Source organism: Perca fluviatilis, chromosome 3 (assembly GCF_010015445.1).
Source record: "Perca fluviatilis chromosome 3, GENO_Pfluv_1.0, whole genome shotgun sequence".
NCBI classification, from domain to species: domain Eukaryota; kingdom Metazoa; phylum Chordata; class Actinopteri; order Perciformes; family Percidae; genus Perca; species Perca fluviatilis.
In genome coordinates this window covers 6628031-6647045 of record NC_053114.1, presented here as the reverse complement: position 1 = coordinate 6647045, position 19015 = coordinate 6628031, and the positions used below count along the sequence as shown (strand labels likewise).

At 39.7% G+C, this 19015-nt stretch overlaps 2 protein-coding genes across 2 annotated transcripts in view; both read left to right on the top strand.

Annotated features, from left to right (window-relative positions):
• The window catches only part of dok4 (docking protein 4), a 51168-nt gene extending 46286 nt beyond the window's left edge, over window positions 1-4882 (top strand). The window contains exons 6-8 of the mRNA XM_039795937.1: window positions 1942-2080; window positions 2461-2572; window positions 3683-4882. Of these exons, the coding sequence (XP_039651871.1) occupies window positions 1942-2080; window positions 2461-2572; window positions 3683-3828 (397 nt within the window). The 3' untranslated portion in view covers window positions 3829-4882. The remainder of the gene's footprint in view (window positions 1-1941; window positions 2081-2460; window positions 2573-3682) is intronic.
• Window positions 4883-16757: 11875 nt separating this feature from the next.
• Window positions 16758-19015, top strand: part of nadsyn1 (NAD synthetase 1) — a 31614-nt gene continuing 29356 nt past the window's right edge. Inside the window, exon 1 of the mRNA XM_039795958.1 lies at window positions 16758-17069. Within this exon, the coding sequence (XP_039651892.1) occupies window positions 16985-17069 (85 nt within the window). The 5' untranslated portion in view covers window positions 16758-16984. The remainder of the gene's footprint in view (window positions 17070-19015) is intronic.

The window sequence follows — 19015 nt, the reverse complement described above, 5'->3', positions numbered from 1 at the left end:
TGAGCTCATTTTATGAATAATGACACACATGTAAAAATAGGACAAAAAGAAGATAATAATTGTGTAATGTAATAAGTAATACAGTAAGTGTGAGTGTATTTGTAGCATGTGAAAGTGTCTTTTAGTGTTGAAAAAAGCACTATGGTTATAAAATGCTTAATTATTATATCAAGTATAGTTACTATGTCCTCTCTACATTTGACTCATATTTTAATTGTTAAAATACACCAAGTAGGAGTTTAACACTCCTGTGTTTAACTCCTTTATACTTTATGATGTATCGCCTCTTCTCCGGTGGTCTCAGTCTGCTTGTTTGGTCAATGATTATCTGATTATGTTCTCCCAATTCCTGACTAACTGTGCTCATAAACAGGTATTTCTGAGCTCTTTGTGACAACAGACGACGTAAATACACACATCAGGTTCAGTAAAGTGCTGCATGACCTGCTGTCAATCAATCAGTTGATTTCATTTCCCCGTGTGGGTTCAAGAAGCGGTGACGATGCAGGATGACAAAAACCAAATGATGACATCACCAAAACTGTCCGATTAATAAGATATCTGTCAGTCCACTTGTGACTGACTTTATGTTAAAGCTACAGTGCGTAGTTTCTGTCGCCCCCATGAGGTTTTCAAAGTAATGACGACAACAACAACACTGTCGGAGCATCCACATGATACAAGCCTTCCGTGATAGCACCCCCCTCCCCTCCCCTCCGCTCCAAGGAGGACACGGAGGATTAAAAAAACATGATGGACTCTTCAGAAGAGGTAATAATCTTCACTCGAGATTCTGCGCGGGAAAGTCGCCGGACGACACCAATTAGTAAACATAGCCATGCTGAGAAATACAGCAAGTACAGAGAGTTTTGTGGAGCTCATCGGCTTAATCAGATTTGTAGCAACTCATTTGGCAATGGCTTGAATGTAACGGACGTTCAATAATATAAAAAAGCTGCGCACTAAAGCTTTAACTATGATTACAGCTAAGGCCTAGTCCACACATAATGTACATAGGGGATTTTTTTAAAAACTTAGCTTCTTCTCTGCTTTTTGGCCTTTGGTTCACACACAATGTGTTTTAGGTCACTGAAAACAGATCTTTTGGACAACTCCTTCCAGGGTTATGACGTTCAGAAACTCTGTTTTCAGTGTTGAGTTTTTGCCTTGTAATGTCACATGTGCATCATTATCTCCCTTGTGAGGCGTCACAAATAAGGGCGACATTTCGTGAATTGGTGAATGCGACGAAATATGAAATAGTGATGGCTTGAACTGCTAACAGGACGTTTCACATGGTTTCGCATACATGTACAGTTACTTACTCTTCCACTATATTTAGTAACAGAGGTGTCAGAATGATACAGAGCCAGGTAACCTTCCGGTAACAGCTTGTTTTCAGGCTTCTGATTGGCCAACATGGCTTTAGGGTTATATTGCCACCTGTTGGTTTGGCATGCTCTTCACAGCGTTTCAGTTGTGTTTTCACGTTCTCATTTGGACGGAGATTTCTCTTCTTTAAATAGTGTTTGTGTGGACAGGATTTTTCTTGAGAATGAGCTAGGGAAAAACAGGTATGTTTTCAAAAATACCAATGTATGAGTGGACTAGGCCAGAAGGATACAATGTATCATGTTTTTTCTCTGGTCTGGACCAAATGGAACTCCAGTCAAGTGAACTAAATACTATTTGTATCGGAATTTTGGTTGGGACACAGGGTGGAACGGCTTTAAAACTGTTGTTGTCAGAATGAAACAGCATTTAGATCAGAGGACACCGATTCACTACCTGAAATCCCACGTTGATTAATTTCTATTAGGTGTAGTAGGAGTACGAGCTCATTAAAGTATGTATGTAAGTACTGTAACATTCTCCATTATACTGTCCTGGCCATTATGCCAGCCCGTGCTGTTTTGTACACTGAGTTGCTGTTATGTGCAGGATGTGTGACAGCGGTGAAGGCCTCTACACCTTCCAGACCAGAGAGGGAGAGCAGATCTACCAGAGGGTTCACTCCTCCACGCTGGCTATCGCCGAGCAGCACAAGAAGGTCCTGCTGGAGATGGAGAAAAACAGCAGGGTGAGAGCCTGGCTTACATCCAAGGGCGTAGGTTTAGTTTCAACATTGCGGGTCCTCCCCCAAACCCTTTTGAGCGTCAAACACTTCATACAGTATACTGTGTCTGAAATTTTTGAAAACATATATTTACTGGTAAGAATTAGGGCTTGATCCGACTATACGGATGTTCATTTGTTGGGTAGGTATTCAATTTTCAATTTAAATTTTCAATTCTTAATTTAGGTGGTGTTCCCCTTGAAGTTTCCTGTGATAATGCAGTAGTTCAGTCGTAGAAATTCACTAAAATCTCTGTAGACATTGTCAATTGTGGTACTTGAATTGAAATCTACAGCGCTCTTTTGTTAAATTCCTGATGTTGTGTTTATGTTTATGACTCCCAGTTGATGTCTGTGGGTTCAGAGCCTGGCTCCTACCCCTGCACCCCAACCGCCATCCTGCCCCGATCTGTCTACTGGCACCACATCACTGGAAACCAGACCGGCATGGATCCTGGTACTGGAAAGCCCCACACAGGCCTTTTGGGCATTTTCTATCTACTCTTTTTCTTATGGCATTATATTTTATACAACTCTATATGTATAGTGCAAAAACATGCCATTTGTATTGTTCCTGTTCTGGATTTCCTGGCTCCAAACAAACCAGCTGGCACCAACATGGCTGAAGGAGAAGTTATACACACCAGAGTGTTAAGGGCAAACTTTGGTCTCGGGAAGGAACTTGTTTTGGTGGAACATTTGCTCCCTGCAAAACAAAACAACGCCACAAACAATATTAAATGAAGTTAACAGTTCACACAACACAGTAACGTGAGCTATTTAAATTAGCTGGATACATGGTTAAACCTCATTTGCCATTACCAGTGTATCGCCATGTGTACTTCGTCCACAACAATCCCACCAATCAGTCCCAAAATGTTACCCTGGAAATCCAGAGTACAATTTGAATTTGCCCAGCGAGTCACTCTGGCAATGAGTAATGATGCTCATTACCCATGCTCTTTGAGCCGAGCTGCACCAATCACATCGGAGTATCTGATATAGGCGGGCCAGAGGCGAGCTAAACAGATAATGACAGCGCTGCAACGTCCGGAATCAGTCAGTAAATATTGGTCGTAGTGTTCAATCCAATTGCGTGCAGTGATATTTTCAAATGCATGCTTGGTGCCGCCCCTCGAGTTGGGCCACTTTCATTACTCATAGCACTAATCTTTCGGATTTGGGTCTGGATTTCCAGGCTACCAAAATGTCCTACTTAGAGAGGAAGTGCCGTAAACATATTCTTTGTAAATCTTTACAATTACAATACACCCAATGGATTTGGTTGGGAGGGGGGCAGTCTGGATCAATTTCAAAACTTGTTGTGCCCTTTAGTCACTTGGGCACAAAACATGGGAAAATCGGGTCCAGGTTGAAAAATGCAGAAGTTTCCCAAGAAGTACAGTGCTGGAGTCGGGCCCAGCTTAGCATAAAGAGTGGAAGCAAGGGGAATCAGCTAGCCTGGTGCTGTCCAAAGTGAAAAAAACACACCTAGCACCACTTCTAATGACCACGTTGTATGTTGTTTGTGCTACAGTAACCGCTGTGTTCCTGCTCTTGTCTGTAGGTGATGCTGCAGAAGACGACCTGCTGTCCACCCGCCTGCCTCCAGACCGCCATGCCACGCTGCCCCTGGCAAACACACATGCACAGTCCCAGCCGCACATACCCACACACTCCCCGACACACTACCCCACCTACCCTGGACAGTGACACACACAAACACAGAAGAAGATGTGGACTTGGAAAAAGACACAAACACACGCATGCCCACATGCATGCAGGCACACACACATACTGAAACACACTGTCTCTCCTTATATTAGTTTTACAGCCCAACGTTACACCTCACAGGGGATGTTGTAGCCTAACACTGGCCAAAAGACCATGCTGAAAGCAGAAAGCAGGAAGTGACAACTAAATACAGCGAAAGACTGCAAGGAGATTGGTCTTCCTTACATGACTGCAGCTCCTACAATTCCACAGTAAACGGGGTATATTTGACATTTTTCCACACTCAGGATAAGAAACTCTGGCAGATTGGCATATATGGCTCTCAGTATGCTTTAAACCACCTAGGATGTATTATGTGTTGTCCAACCAAGTCAAAGTGTTTCCACCTGTTCCGAATGGACACTCTCGAAGGGTGGGTGAAAAGCCTTGAAGAGCAATTTGTAGGGATTTTATTTATTTATTTACTGAATTTATACTACAGTTTTTATTGAAATTATGATTTAAATAGTAAATCTCTGGAACCAAAATTAGGAGGAACCAAAATTACTTTGTGCATACATTAAATACGTGGAATACATATGAATTAGAGTGCATTACTTTCCATTCCAACAGCCTGCCTAACACCCAACTCAATTTGGCTGTAGTCCGTCATATGCATATGAATATGTATTTTAAACCTCATTAGTGTCAAAACTAGCCCTGGGATCCATATGTATTATTGTTAAAAATTTACCCAGCTTGGCAGCTCCCCCTTATGTGATACATATTTTTTCATATATATTTCTCTGATTTGAGGAAGTCATGAAAACGGATGTCACTGTGGTATATAGCTTATTTTTTTTCAAACTGATAACGTTTTATTTTATGAGTCCATAAATTCCTTTTAGGGAGAGAGAGACGTGGGTAATTTGGTCCTAATTATAGGGAAATTAGGAATTTCCTTAAAAGAAATGCTTAAAATGTAACTCTCGCCAAAATGCAACCTAGTGATGTGAATGTACCCGAGTCAAACTTTCATTTAAAAGCATAATTAGGATGGAAGCGCCACTTTTAAGATTGACCGTATTCTCGTTTTCGGTCAAATGGCCTTTTGAATGGGAGAGCTAGGGGCACTACTATGATCACATCAAAATCAACACTAAGAAGGCTCAACGCAACATGAAACGTTGCTCGAAGTATCACCAGGGGCTCTACACCTTAACAAAAGCATTGAGAACATTGTTTGTGTACACAGTGTTTTACTAAAAAGAAAGGTTTTGAACAACTCACTTTAGCAGTTGTTGTTTACGCTATCTGCCATCTTGTCAGTCAAAACGTGTCGATCTCCGAATGCGAATGAACGGACTCCATAGGAGGAAATGTCAATAAGGTCAATATTAATTAACGACAAAACAACAAATAATCCGTGCATTTATATGGAACGAAGCTTTAGGAGCTTTCCATCTTTACTCTCCTCCCTGTTACGTTGCATTCGGAGATCGACTATTTTTGACTGGCTAGACGGACGGCGACCGGAAAAATCAACAGCTAAAGTGAATTGTTAAAAACCTTTCTTTTTAGTAAACTCTGTGTACACAAACAATGTTCTCAATGTTTTCGTTAAGGTGTAGAGCCCCTGGTGATACTTCGAGCAAAGTTTCATGTTGTGTCGAGCCTTCTTAGTGTTTTAAAAATAGTTATTTTGATGCTATCATAGTAGTGCCCCTAGCACTCCCATTCAGAAGGCCATTTGACCAAAAACGAGAATACGATAAATCTTAAAAGTGGCATTTCCGTCCTAATTATGCTTTGAAACGAAAGTTTGACTTGTGTACATTCACTAAAAAGACCCAAGGTTGCATTTTGGTGAAAGTTACGCTTTAATATAAATTCATTCATTGTTGGAAACCTTACTTTAAATAAATGTTGAATTTTTGTCAGTTTTCAAGAATGAAACCTAACACCATGAATGCCTTTGAGGAGAAACTGTCCAAAAATGTGTGTAGATATCTTATTTTGTATGATTCACTGTGTCAAGACTTAAAGACAGGCTTTTCACCCGACCTTCGAATGTGGCCAAATGGAACCGGTACATGGAACACTTTTGCAATGTGTTTGACGACACATCATAGAACCTAGTTCTTCAAGGCCTATTAAAGCCTTTATAGAAAAACCTATCTTGGGGGATAGATTTGTTAGAGTTTTAGTGAGGAATCTGTGAAATGCCAAATTTTTTGTCAAACTTCCTCTGTTTCTTATGGTGTATATACAGTAGGATTATTAATGCTGGATCTGATGTTGTAGCTTGAGTTTCTCACCCCAAGAGTGAAAAAATTTCCAAATGGCTGCCATTGGACGACGTCAATAAGGCCCAGTGTGTTACATTGAATGCTGTGTGGACCGGGACTTCATGGTGCCTTAATAGCACCACATGGACTGTGCTATCATTGGAAATACACTGACATCTAGGATTCCCTTGTGGAAAGATCCCGCTGTTCCAGTGCCAGCTGACACACTTGTCCGAAGAACACTTGATTAATAACTGTATGTCCGCGACTGGATCGATGCCTTTGATTTTGCTGATAACTGATGTGACTTTGCAGTTTCTGGATCTGTTTGCTGTGCTGAGGTTCTGAACCTTGGAATGGAACTATGATCGGATTCATTTTTTAATGGATTGGCTCCTGTACTAAACTGGATATTCACCCTTAGAGCTTCAGACTTTCTCTGAGATGTATCCTATTACACCTCCTAGTAGCCTCATGCTTCTATTGAGCTATATTTGCACAACCCTGTTATTTTCTTAGAATATTCAATGGCTTAGAAGTGGAATAGGGACTTACAGTGTAGAGGTTGTATGATGCATTTAGATTGAACCTGCCAATAATGGATATTCAGTGTCTTTCCACTTTCAATGCCAGATATTACTTTTTTCCAAATAATTTATTTCTAACTAGAGCGACCAAACCCTAAACACTGAAATGGGAATCTCTCTACTGAAACACAGGAGAATGATAGGATAACATGTTGAAACATTTGCGTTCACAGACTTTTTAAAGGGCAGGGGTGGGAATGATACAGGGGCATCTCTTTCTCCCACAGGGTTAGGGTTCACTTCCGCCCTTAGGTCAGAGCGGAACTTGAACTAGAGGGGCGTTAGGGCTCACTGAAGGGGCACAGGGAGGAACTTGGGATGCCTACAGGGGCACTTAAGGTGCCTCAATTTGCCTACATGATATGTGACATCAAGTGTGGAATTGTCCCATTGGGCTACAGACATATCATGGTTGTTAAATCACGTTTTCTTTCCAAAAAAGTCACATTTGAGCACTTGAGCATATGACAGGAATATTTGGGCCAACCTTAAGGGCTCTTAACCCGACCACAGGGGCACTCTGGCTGACCAATGGGCCCTTCGACAACTCAAGTACCCTACGGTGTGACTAGAGCAGTCATGCTATTATAACAGTAATGTAATCAGCAGCTAGTGTCACAATCTGTTCCATAAGGGTTTCTTCAGCTTCCTATACATGGCCTACAGTACTCCAAACCTTTTTGTTGCTTCCACTCAGTCAAACTATTATTGGGGGACAGATGGTCTTATGGGATAATTCTAGTTTATTACAACTTGGATCTGATTTTAAGAATGTTGTGGCCGTCATTTCTATCGGTAAGCATACCATTATACTCACAAGTTAAATAATGAGATCTGGCAACACAGCAACATTGCTAAAAAGAAGGTGGAAGGGGCAAACAACACAAGAAGTCAGACGATCAGACAAACCCAGGTTAGCCCAACTTATTTGGGAAGAAAAAATGAAGATTCACAGTAATAAATATTATCTAAAGTGTTTAATTTTGCAGTTCAAAGTTCTGCTACGAGACCTGAACCCGTCCAGTTCTGACAGAGTATCAGGTTTTGGGTCGGTTTGGAGCCTTAAGTTGCGTAAAGCTTGGGTCTTGGGTCTGGCCCGGCTCGGGTCATTGTCATATGAAATGTATTTAAATATTTATTATATATCGCCGCTCTCGCTCTCTCTGACAGTTTCTAGTCTGCTTTCAAGTGTGTCATGGAGGAGAACCTTAGAGACATCCATTAGCATGGAGAACTAACAGTCAGCAATGAATGAAATAAAGCAAAAATTAATGTAGCTTTGGCTCTTGGGTTGGGTTTTGGTCTCAAGTTTGATAGCAGAAGGGTTCATCCAGGTCAGGTGTGAGAGACACCGGTAAGAGCTGGGTTCCGGTCTCAGTTTTAGGCCCAAGCAGAACTCTACTATAGTAGAACTATAGTGTTCCTGGTGAATCAGGGATTTTAAGCAACAATTCAGCTGGCCTTGCTTTAATCTGGTTGAACTGTTGGCTTGTTAACAAGCTGTTTGATCATCTAAATGCAAAGTTGTTGTTGTTGTTGTTTTTTTGCTCTGTTGCAATGTTTCAAAATCTCATTAATGGTTTTAGTGAGTACAAGATTACAATTATAAAATTCCCCGAAATGAAGGGTTCATTTGCAAAAACGGCTATCTCTGTTTCTTCACAAATCATGTTCTATTTTGTGCCAGCCAGGGAATATCAGTCATACTGGTTCTGGGTTGTTTTGATAAGCTATCTCTATCGTTTTTAATTTTCATAAACCATGAATTTTTTATTGTGCACTCAAAGGAATGTCAATCAAACGGGTGTTGGTTTATTCATTTTAAGAATGGCTTGTATCTGTTTTTGCAAATTAACTCTTCATATGTAAAAAGTACCCAAGTTGTAAGAAACCAAAATTGTCTTACAATAATGTCGTCATTTACAAGGGGGCATTAGCATCTTCGAAGGTCAAAGTCTTCCCATTAAAAGCAGTATCGGTCAACTCTGTTATTGTCAAAGTGTATCATAGTTAAAGCAACACTATGTAACTTTTCCCGCTTCGGTCCCCCTACAGGTTGTCTCATTAGAACTACTGCTTGCGCTAAAAGTTACATAGTGTTGCTTTAAAGCTATAGTGCGTAGTTTCTGCCGTTTTAATGACAACAAAACTGTCCTCCAACATGATGGACTCTTCAGAAGAGGTCATTATCTTGACTCGAGTTTCTGCGTGCGAAAGTCACCGGACGCCACAATCTTCTGAACATAGCCATACTGAGAAATACACAGAGTTGTGTGGAGCTGATAGTCTTAATTAGCTTTGTAGCAGCTCATTTGGCAATGGCTTGAATGTAACGGATGTTCATTAATACAAAAAGTTACGCACTAAACAGTCCTTCCAGAAAAATGCGGAGTTCTTTTGTGATTGTTGAGGGCAAAAATCCTTTTTTTTCTTAAAAAATGCGATGGAATATGCGGGATATTTATGCAATTTTATGCGATGAAATTGTGGGAACTTGCAAAAATTGCGGGAACTTGCAAAAATTGCGGGAACTTGCAAAAATTGCGGTTTGATGAAAAAGAAAAAAAAAGTGATTTTCCCCCAACACCATGCTTTTTGATGATGTTCACGTCGCATAATTACATCACTTCATAACATTTCCATGGCAACAGGGGAAAATGGCTGCTCTTGTGTGAAGTAAACGCAACTTTTTCAACTTTCTGCTAACATATATGTGACTTTTTTTTTGCAACGAAAATGCGGGGAATATGAAATCATGCAAGCCCCACATATTTTGCGATGAAATCTGCAATTTATGCGGCGAAAGTGCAGCTTTGGCTGATTATGCATTGAATTATGCGATCGCATAATCAGGTTTTTCTGAAGGGACTGACTAAAGCTTTAAGGGAGGTTACTGAAACAGATCTACATCTGACCCTTGTATGGGTGAAACATCTGTATCCGCCAACATTTCCAGCATGAGTGATTCTTAGGGTCATTCATTTCCGATTTAACATTGTAAATTTAAACTTCCCTCCTGCCTACCCTGCTAACCCCAAATCTGTTTAAGGAGGCTGCCAAAGGAGAAAGAGAGAAAAGAAGATCCGGTTGTTTTTCATCAAGACAGCTTGGCTTTGCTGCCTTTGCCTTCTATTACACTTTGCCACGACCTAGCTATTTATTTTGTCTATACTTTAGAGGTGAGGTAGTGGGAGGAAGATAATTAGCATGCCAGGAAGGACGGGTCAGAACAATAATGGTTGGATCATGTGTTTCTCAACTGTGGGCTCGTATGGGAGATTTCCTCAGATTGCTGCCTTTTTGGGTTTAGGACTGGTAATATGACAGTGGAGAATTTACCACAGCAATGTGACGTCTAGGAACTGTGGAAGAGGATTATGGGACAATGTGAAAAATGAATTTGGCGTTCGGACTTTTAAGTCAGAATTCTGAGAATACAGTCAGACTTTATTCCCAGAATTCTGACTTTCCCACAGTTCAATCACAGTTGTCTTTTCAAACTCGGAATTCAAACACATTTTTCACAATCCCTTATCCTCATGCGTAGGAAACACACCGGCCACCTTGACACCATCGTGAAATGCCTCGTGTCTGGATTGTGTCTAGATCTGATATAGCTTGATTATAGCGCTGGAAGCCTTGTACAACTCCCATTTCATGGTTTATCTTTTTCTTTTCTCATTTGAAGTCATTTTAAAATGACAGGGCTATGCTTGTTGGTCGTTTACATGATGTAAGTTGTGTACTGTGTGTAGCTGTGTTTTGTGTACTTGCATACTGTATAACTTGAGTTTTGTACATATTACTATTTATTTCATACGGAGTGTGTGTGCGTGTGAGAGAGAATGAGAGAGAGAGTGAGAGAAAGAGCTTGACATGAGGGAATATTGCAACATGTTTTCATTTAAAATGCAGACACCACTTTTTTTGTACCATGTAATGTTGGACACGCAGATGACAGCCGGTCCGCACTTTGTCGCCGTGTCTCTTCACACATAAATCTGCACCTGAATGAACAACAAGAGCGTCTTTACCATCCTGTCTTCTGCAGCGTCCCATCTCACAGCATGGATCGTTTTGGCCTTAGATCAACCACAATCACATGCCACGCTGCTGTTTCTCTTGGGTCGTTTTGTCAAGAAACTGTAGCATCCCGCACAGAGGTGTTTTTTTTTTTTATATAAAGAAGGCTCAGAAATGCAGAGCTCATAAAAGTCCTGTCTTGAATGAGCTCAACAAACTGAACCAGGATTAAGCTGTTTAAGCCAAACCAGAAGTTCGGCTAAATCGAGTCTGGATCGGTCTGGAATAATCCTCCTGAGAACCAAGGAAAATAAGTTTTTTTCCTAATCATATTTTTTGTGGTTCTATACCTGTTTAAGGTTAAAAAAAAACATCCTACAATTTAAATTTTTTTATTTTTATTAATTTACAGCATGTCCACTGTAGTGGACAACAGGATCATTTGAGTACGAAAACAGCACATTTGGTAGATGTGGAGTCATTATTTACATGAATATAGTCCTGATGTCCACTATAATTGACATTCATAAAATGGCAAATTTTTCAAAAGATACATAATGTAGTTGCTATCAGAACTCAATATATGATTCCTAACACCTTAATGAATAAGAAAATATATGATTATCATAGTAACAAAACCACAGGCAAACAATATTTGACTCATCTCTTATCTTTCCATAAAATGTGCTTGTTCCTATGCCGTCCATTTTGGATTGAAAGATAGAGGCGGTTCCCGGCCTCCCAGCCAATTAAATAACATATCACTGAAAAGCCCAGGATGTCCTCTGTACAGTACAGCAGGAATTAAGAGACAAAAGATTCCAAGGAGAGGAATGAAACTCAAATGTCCACTACAGTGGACATAAGTCAATGGGCTGGGTCCCAGCTCGTTTTTGAATTTGAAACGCAGACCTGAAACATCAAGGCAGATCACATCCATAAAGGAAACACACATGTAAGGACAAAGCTGTGATGTTCACATTTTAAAAGAGATAACATTAGGAAGAACAGTTCAGTTGAATAATGCCACAGTACTTGGTTTGTACAAGTGACATAATAAGCATTTGTATGCTGAAAGTTTTAATACCTTCACAATGGTCTGTCTCCAGTATTTTTGATAGCAGGGTTTCGGGTATATCTGTTTTATTTCTTTAATTTGCATGAGAGAAAAAATTGTAAAAAAAATACTACAAACGTGGGTCAAACATATTACCTTTCATTTCATTTAAATACTCGGGATAGCCTAAAGCAAAACGAGGATCGAGTGACATAGGGCCCTATCTTGCACCCGGCACAGCGCAAAGCCCCACGTAAGTGTCTTTTTTTTGCAAGTTTAGGACCGACGCATTTGTCAATTTCCGGTCCAACTCCCGCGTCGTTTAAATAGCAAATGCACCTGTGCCCATCTTTGCGCCCATGGGCGTGCTGGTCTTACAGGGAGGTGTGTTCAGGTGAATTCTTGGCGTATTGCTATCTTGAGGCAGCGGGAAGTGATCGCGCCAGTGACCAACAAAAAGCTGGTCTAAAGTCAATAGCGCAGCATTTCATTGTTATTTTAACAGCAAATTAGTCAAATGCCCCTAGGCGTATGCACAGCGCGCACACTATCCTTGTTACACACACACACACAGGGAAGAGAGGCAGCACACAAACATGCAAAAGATTACAAATAAAAATATTACGGTGCAAATCCGCCATCATAATATCAATGCGCCAAGGTACAAACGCGCCTGGCTTTTAAAGGGAACGGGAGATGACCCTCTGATTGGTTGATTGCATGTTACGCCCAAAACACACCTATGAATTAAAGGTGCTCTAAGCGATGTTGGGTGACGTTACTTCTTGTTGACGTTCAAAGTATTTTCAAACAAAACGGAGACTAGCTCGCGCCTCCCTCCTCCTCATCCCGTCCCCTCCCCCAAATCCTTCTTGTCCGTTATGGGCTGAACGCTGGAACACGGTTTGTGTATATTTGTATGGTCCAGGTTGGACCACTTTGTTTTTGTTGGCGTGTGTGGACCCTAGGCTGTCTACAGAGACCACGTTTTTTTACAGTGTGTTTAGGGGACCGGCAGCTCACGGGTAGTGAGGAGATGTTTGCTGTATGTGACAAAAAATGTTGTAGCCTAAAAAATGTGTGACATCGCTTAGAGCACCTTTAATGAAGACACTAAGTACAACCTTTTTGAACCATGAGCCCGGCGCACAGACCCTTTTTTCCGCCTTCAAACTAGCAAAAGTGGATTTGGACACGCCCTAAACGCACCTGCGCCAGGCGCTTCACGCCGTGCGCGTAGATCGTTAAAATAGGGCCCTAAGACTACAGCGGGGCTTTGAGCTACTTGCTAATGTCAGTATCATAGACTGTAAAAATAACAGTTTATTGGTCAGTATGCTATGAAGCTCACGATAACAATAGTAACCTGTTGATGTTGGGCAAGTATTGATTTCCATTTTTACTTTCTTAGTTTAGCATGTTAGCATGCTAAGATTTGCTGACCAGCACTAAACTCAAAGTACAGCTGAGGCTGATTGCAGAGATCTGGACGTAAACCGAAGTATTAGACACATTTAAATGTTGACCTGAAGGTGGCGCTGAAAAGTCAGAGGATGACCACATGTATAACAGCATAAACATATCTTCCAAATTGCAGTGCAATCCCTCCAATAGTTGGACATTTCACTCTGAACCACAGATGTGGTTGCTAGTTAGCAGGGTACATCATCTGGGAACTATGAATGTCCGTACCACATTTTGTGCCAGTCCATCCAGTAGATTTTGAGCTATTTTACAAAGTGAAAATGTGACCTGCCTTTTTTTTTTTTTTAGCATCGAGGCTAGGGAGCTACAGATAAAAAATAGCCTTTTGGCTAATTCTGGCATTTTTAAGCCATGTATAATCATGCTTTTTTTTTTTCTTAAATAAACTGATTGAATTGAATTTGGGGGCAGTAATTGAAAGTCAGAGGATCACCAGAGGTGAAAAGTAATAAATTACAATTACTCACATTACGGTAATTGAGTTTTTTTTTTTTTTTTTTTTTTTTACAATCTGTATTTTTACTTTCACTTAAGTATATTTAGTTTGAAGTATTGTACTTTGCTACATTTTAAATCACATCAGTTACGTAGTAAAAAAAAGTTGAATAAAAAAGCTCTCTAATGTTGTTTTGCGCCATTGCTTTGGCAAAGTATCTGTCAACAAACTGAAATCGAAAGCGGCTTTGTGCCCTTATCGAATCACAAAAGACTTTGATTTGACTAAAAAAGCAGGCTATAATAAGTATAAAAAAGATATTAAAGTCTCCCCCGATGTTCAAAAGTAACTTTTACTCTGAGTGCATTTTAAATGTGCTACTTTTAACTTTTACCTGAGTAGATTTTTATACCAGGACTTTTACGTGTACATACAGTAAGTAAAAGTTCATCAAAGTAATGGTACTTTTACTTAAGTAGAATATGTTTGTACTCTTTCCACCTCTGAGGATCACCAAAGACATTCATCATCTGGGAACCATAAATTTAATGGCAATCCATCCAATAGTTGTTGAGATATTGCAGTCTGGACCAAAGTCGTGGACCAACCGAAACCAAAGCTCCAGAATTGATGGGCTGAGCTAAGTCTGGCTTTACTGGTGATGTTGCTTTTGTAAAACACCCCTGTGGTTATATTAGTGACACAACAAAGTGCTAAGTGGAAGAAGGTGATCGATAGAGATGGCTGGGGAAAGGATGGATACTTCCAGCGCAGACAGTTCTCCGCCTCCAGACGGTTATAGTCACTGTTTGTGATTGTGGTGTTATCACACTGACAGTGTCAGCTCTCACCATGGCTTTGACCCGCCCTTAGCTTTGTAACGGCTGACACAATGTTATTTTCAGCCATTTATACACTGTCCTCACCAAGTGCATGTTTTGTAGAAAAATAAAGTCCATTACTTAAACAGTGTAGCTCTCCATTGTGATGTCAATCCTTTGAAATGTAACTTTGTTAACCTTTTGCCTTTTCTTTTCTTTTTTTAAACTATTGTCACATGTAAAATATTTGACGTGAAGTTGAAAGTCTATGTTCATATGATGTTTCAACTGATTCAATGATTTTGGGGTGGCATTCAAGGCCCAGTATTGATCATGTTCATGTAAAAGCTGGTAAGTTTACAATAAATGAATGAATGAATAAATGAATGAAAGATGTTGCTTGCAGTGACAGAGCATTAGAGAATTATAGTGTGTTCTATTTGTACTCAAGAGTTTGGAATTTCCGAGGTCAAAGTCGGAAACCCACCCCCTGAGCTCGGATTTCCGAGTTGGGAAGTGAGACAACTTCACAGTACCCGCCGAGCTCAAAATCCAACATGGCTGCTCTGTGCATAAACAGCAGTGAAAGCTGTAGTAACATACAGTTATTAGCACTTCTGTCTTATTTGTGTCTCACTAAACACATAGTCCTGTCCAACCTTTATCTGTGGACGCTGTTTGTATGCACAAAAAAACAGCGTAATGCATTGTTATCAACTGGTATTGCTAACAATGGCTAACCTGGCTAGAGCTAACCCCACAATGAAAATTCAGACTTGTAAATGGAACGCATTCAACTCGGGTCATTCCCAGGTCCGGCATCAAATTCGAGGTATATGTGCATTAATAGTAACTTTCTTTATTGTTTCGGTTCAGTCTTATAGCCCGCTGTTTTCAGAGACAAAGCTGTGATAAACCCACTGAACACGATCTGCTCAGCAGCAAACAGCAGTCAGACACAGTTAGAGACTATTAGCTGGTGAACATAGTGGATCATTTAGCAGCTAAAGAGACAGATATTTCCCTCAGGAGTTGGTGGAGACCAAAGACAGAGCTTAAAGCAGAATGAACATTATACCTGCATCAGGTGGCCAGAAGCACGACTTAAAATGAATACTTCGTCGTTCCATCTCTGCTGGATGTATCAATAAGCAACTGTTTGCGAAACAACATTAAAGCACTTATAAAGCACTGAATGGTTTATTTCTGATCTAATGCTACATTGTGAACCATCCAGACCTGCCAGGTGGTATGGGACAGCTCTGCTTTCTGTCCCCAGAGTCAGAACTAAACAGGGAGAAGCAGTGTTCATTTTTTATGCACCACATATACGGAATAAACTCCCAAAAACTGCGGGGTGAGCACAGAAGTTTTAAACAGGTAGGCCAAGTTAGCTAAAAGTAATGGATGAATGGTTGAAATAATCAGTCAGTTATAATGAGTTAAAGTATTGCATAAGCGGCTGAAAATGGTTAAAAGTAGGCCTACTGACTAAACAGTTCAACAGATTATGGCTAAACAGTTCAATAGATTAGCTAAATGTGAAACATTCAAATGGTTGAAACAGTCAGCAATCTAAATATTGACAGTTCAACAAGTATGAAAAAATGAACAATATCTATTATATTATATAATGCAGTGGTTCCTAAACGCAGTATGGAAGAGGATTAGGGTCACATGTGAACATTTCTGAGAATAAAGTCACAAATTTACTCTCAGAATTCTGACTTATTTTTTATCTACAAAGGGGGGGCTGCAGGGCCACATGTGAAATTTGTATTTGAGTCCGAATTCTGAGAATGAAGGGACTTTAAATTCCGAACTCAAATCCAAATTTCACATGTAGATACAAAATATTTTCAAAATTTCTGTTCATCTGTTCTATGCACCACTTGATATTACCTGGCACGTATTGTGGAATTAGTTCTGTATGTCTGTATGATAAATGGTGCTAAAAAATAATAAAAATGTAATATATATTTTTTTATTTATTTATTATATAATAAATAAATAAAAAATATATATATATTTATATATATATAAATAAATATATATATATATATATATATATATATATATATATATTATATATATATATATATATATATATAAATATATATTTTTATTTATTTAATTTTTTTTTCAAGCTTTGAAGTAATGTATCTATTATCCTGTGGAGGGCAGTAATGTGCAAAGAAGCGTCTAAATTTCCAAAATGACGGAAGAAGAAGAAGTAGTAGAGGCGGAGTACAGGCGTTCTGTACTTCTCCAGATCAGGTTGAGGTAACTCCACATAGTCCTAATGACAGCCAGTTCAGGTTAGATAGATAACTATAGCTACAGTATTTAGCTACACCTGTGCTAGCTTACCGTTATATCCCATATCATTTGCATTGTCCGCCTGGTTTGTTCACGCGACGTGAGTTGCTCAGTGTTGTAACTTAGCAACTACCGAGGACATGGGACGGAAAGTGACCCTCGCTACGTGCTCGTTGAATCAGTGGGCTTTGGACTTTGAAGGCAACCTGGAGAGAATACTGAAGAGTAAGTCGGACTGTTATTACTCTGCACAGCGGTGTCTTTATATATCACGTATAGCTGCGAGGTGTAACGTGAGGTTTCTAGTTTCTGGTTCTATTAATACTGTCCAGTAGTGGAAATGTAACTAAGTATATTTACTCAAGGACTGTTCTTAAGTACACATTAAGGTAGCCTACTTGTACTTTACTTGAGTCTTTTCTCTTCATGCCACTTTCGACTTCTACTCCTCTACATTTCTGAGAGAAATATTGTACTTTTTACTCTCATAATCACTACATAATGTAGTGAGTATGAGAGTAGTCAGACTATATTAATATGACAGCTTTAGTTACTTACTTTACACATTAAAATCTGATGTCTTATTATAAATTAAAGGTGCCCTGCCACACGTATTTCGTTACTTTGTGGTAATGTCTGAAGTTCTACCATGGACTCTGTAACATGTGGAAAAAATGCCTTGGTTACCTTGTTTCAAGCCATTCTAGCGTGGTATAGAAAGCCTGCAGGCAGACTCAGCTGGATTTGTGCCAGTTCTCATTAATATTCAACGAGCTAAGCTGCTTGACTCTGATTGGCTAACAGCTGGCCAATGAGAGCTTTGTTTTCAGCATCCTTTTCACAGTGAGTTACGTTACTTTTAAGACTTTAAGTACATTTGCCAGATGATACTTCTATACTTTTAGTAACATTTTCAATGCAGGACTTTTACTTGTAACAGAGTATTTTTTACAGTGTGGTATTACTACTTTTACTTAAGTAAAGGATCAGAATACTTCTTCCACCACTGATAATGTTAGCATGTTGCAAATCCCACTGTTTCTCAAAACATACCAGACACTTCACATATGCCTGTTGTTACATTAGTGCAAAACTAGTAAAACATTTGATGACTGCATAAACAGGTGACAAATTACATCAATACAGGGTTTCATAAGTATTATTGATTAACCACTCAGCAACATGAACAGAGAATTGAGACACGTTTGCTTTTTTTCCTCTGAAAATAATGATGATAATCATTTTCTATCCAAAGTCTTCAGTTTACGTACACATCTGTCACCAAGTCCCACAGTGGAACTCAAACGGATCACCAAAGTATTGATCACAGAGCCCTACAACAGTTCACACAATTCATTCAACAGCCATAAACACACAGTTGGAGCTGCAAAGATTAATTCATAAGTTGTCAGCTATTTACCATACTTTATACTATATATTTTATATAATACTATCAGTTGTAAACTGACTATCTTTGAGTTATGGACAAAACAAGACATTGGAGGATGTCATCTTGGGCTTTTGGAAACACTGGTCCACATCTTTCACTGTTTTCTGACATTTTAGAGACCAAATAAGAAATAACTAATTGATAGATTAATCAATGAAAATAATCATTAGTTGCAGGCTTGCGGCCCCCCACACAGTAACAGAATGAGCGTTATTAGGCTACATTAAAAGGGGGGGTGGGGGGTTAGGGTTTTTTGGGGGGGGGGGTTTTTGGGGTTTTTGTTTTTTTTTTTTTTTTTTGTTTTATTTAATTTTTTTTTTTAAAAATTTTTGAAAAAATAAAAGGGATAAATTGTGAAATGTTTTTTTTACTTTCCACTTTTTTTCCCCTTTCTCTTTTTTTTGCAAGAGGGGGGGGGCGGAGAGGGGAAGAGGGGGGGGAGGGGGAGGGGAGTCGTTTTAAAAGTTTTTTTATTTTTTGTTTTTGTTTTTTTTTTTTTTTTTTTTTTTTTTTTCTTTTTTTTTTTTTTTTTTTTTTTTTTTTTTTTTTTTGTTTTAAAGGGGTGGATAAGAGAGAAAAGAGAAAGGGTGGGGGGAGGAGGGGGAGAGGGGGGAGGGGGGGGGGGGGGGGGGGGGGGGGGGAGGGGGGGGGGAGGGGGGGGGGGAGAAGAGAAGAAGGGAAGTGTTGTGGGGGTGGGGGGGGGGGTGGGCTGTCTTTTTTT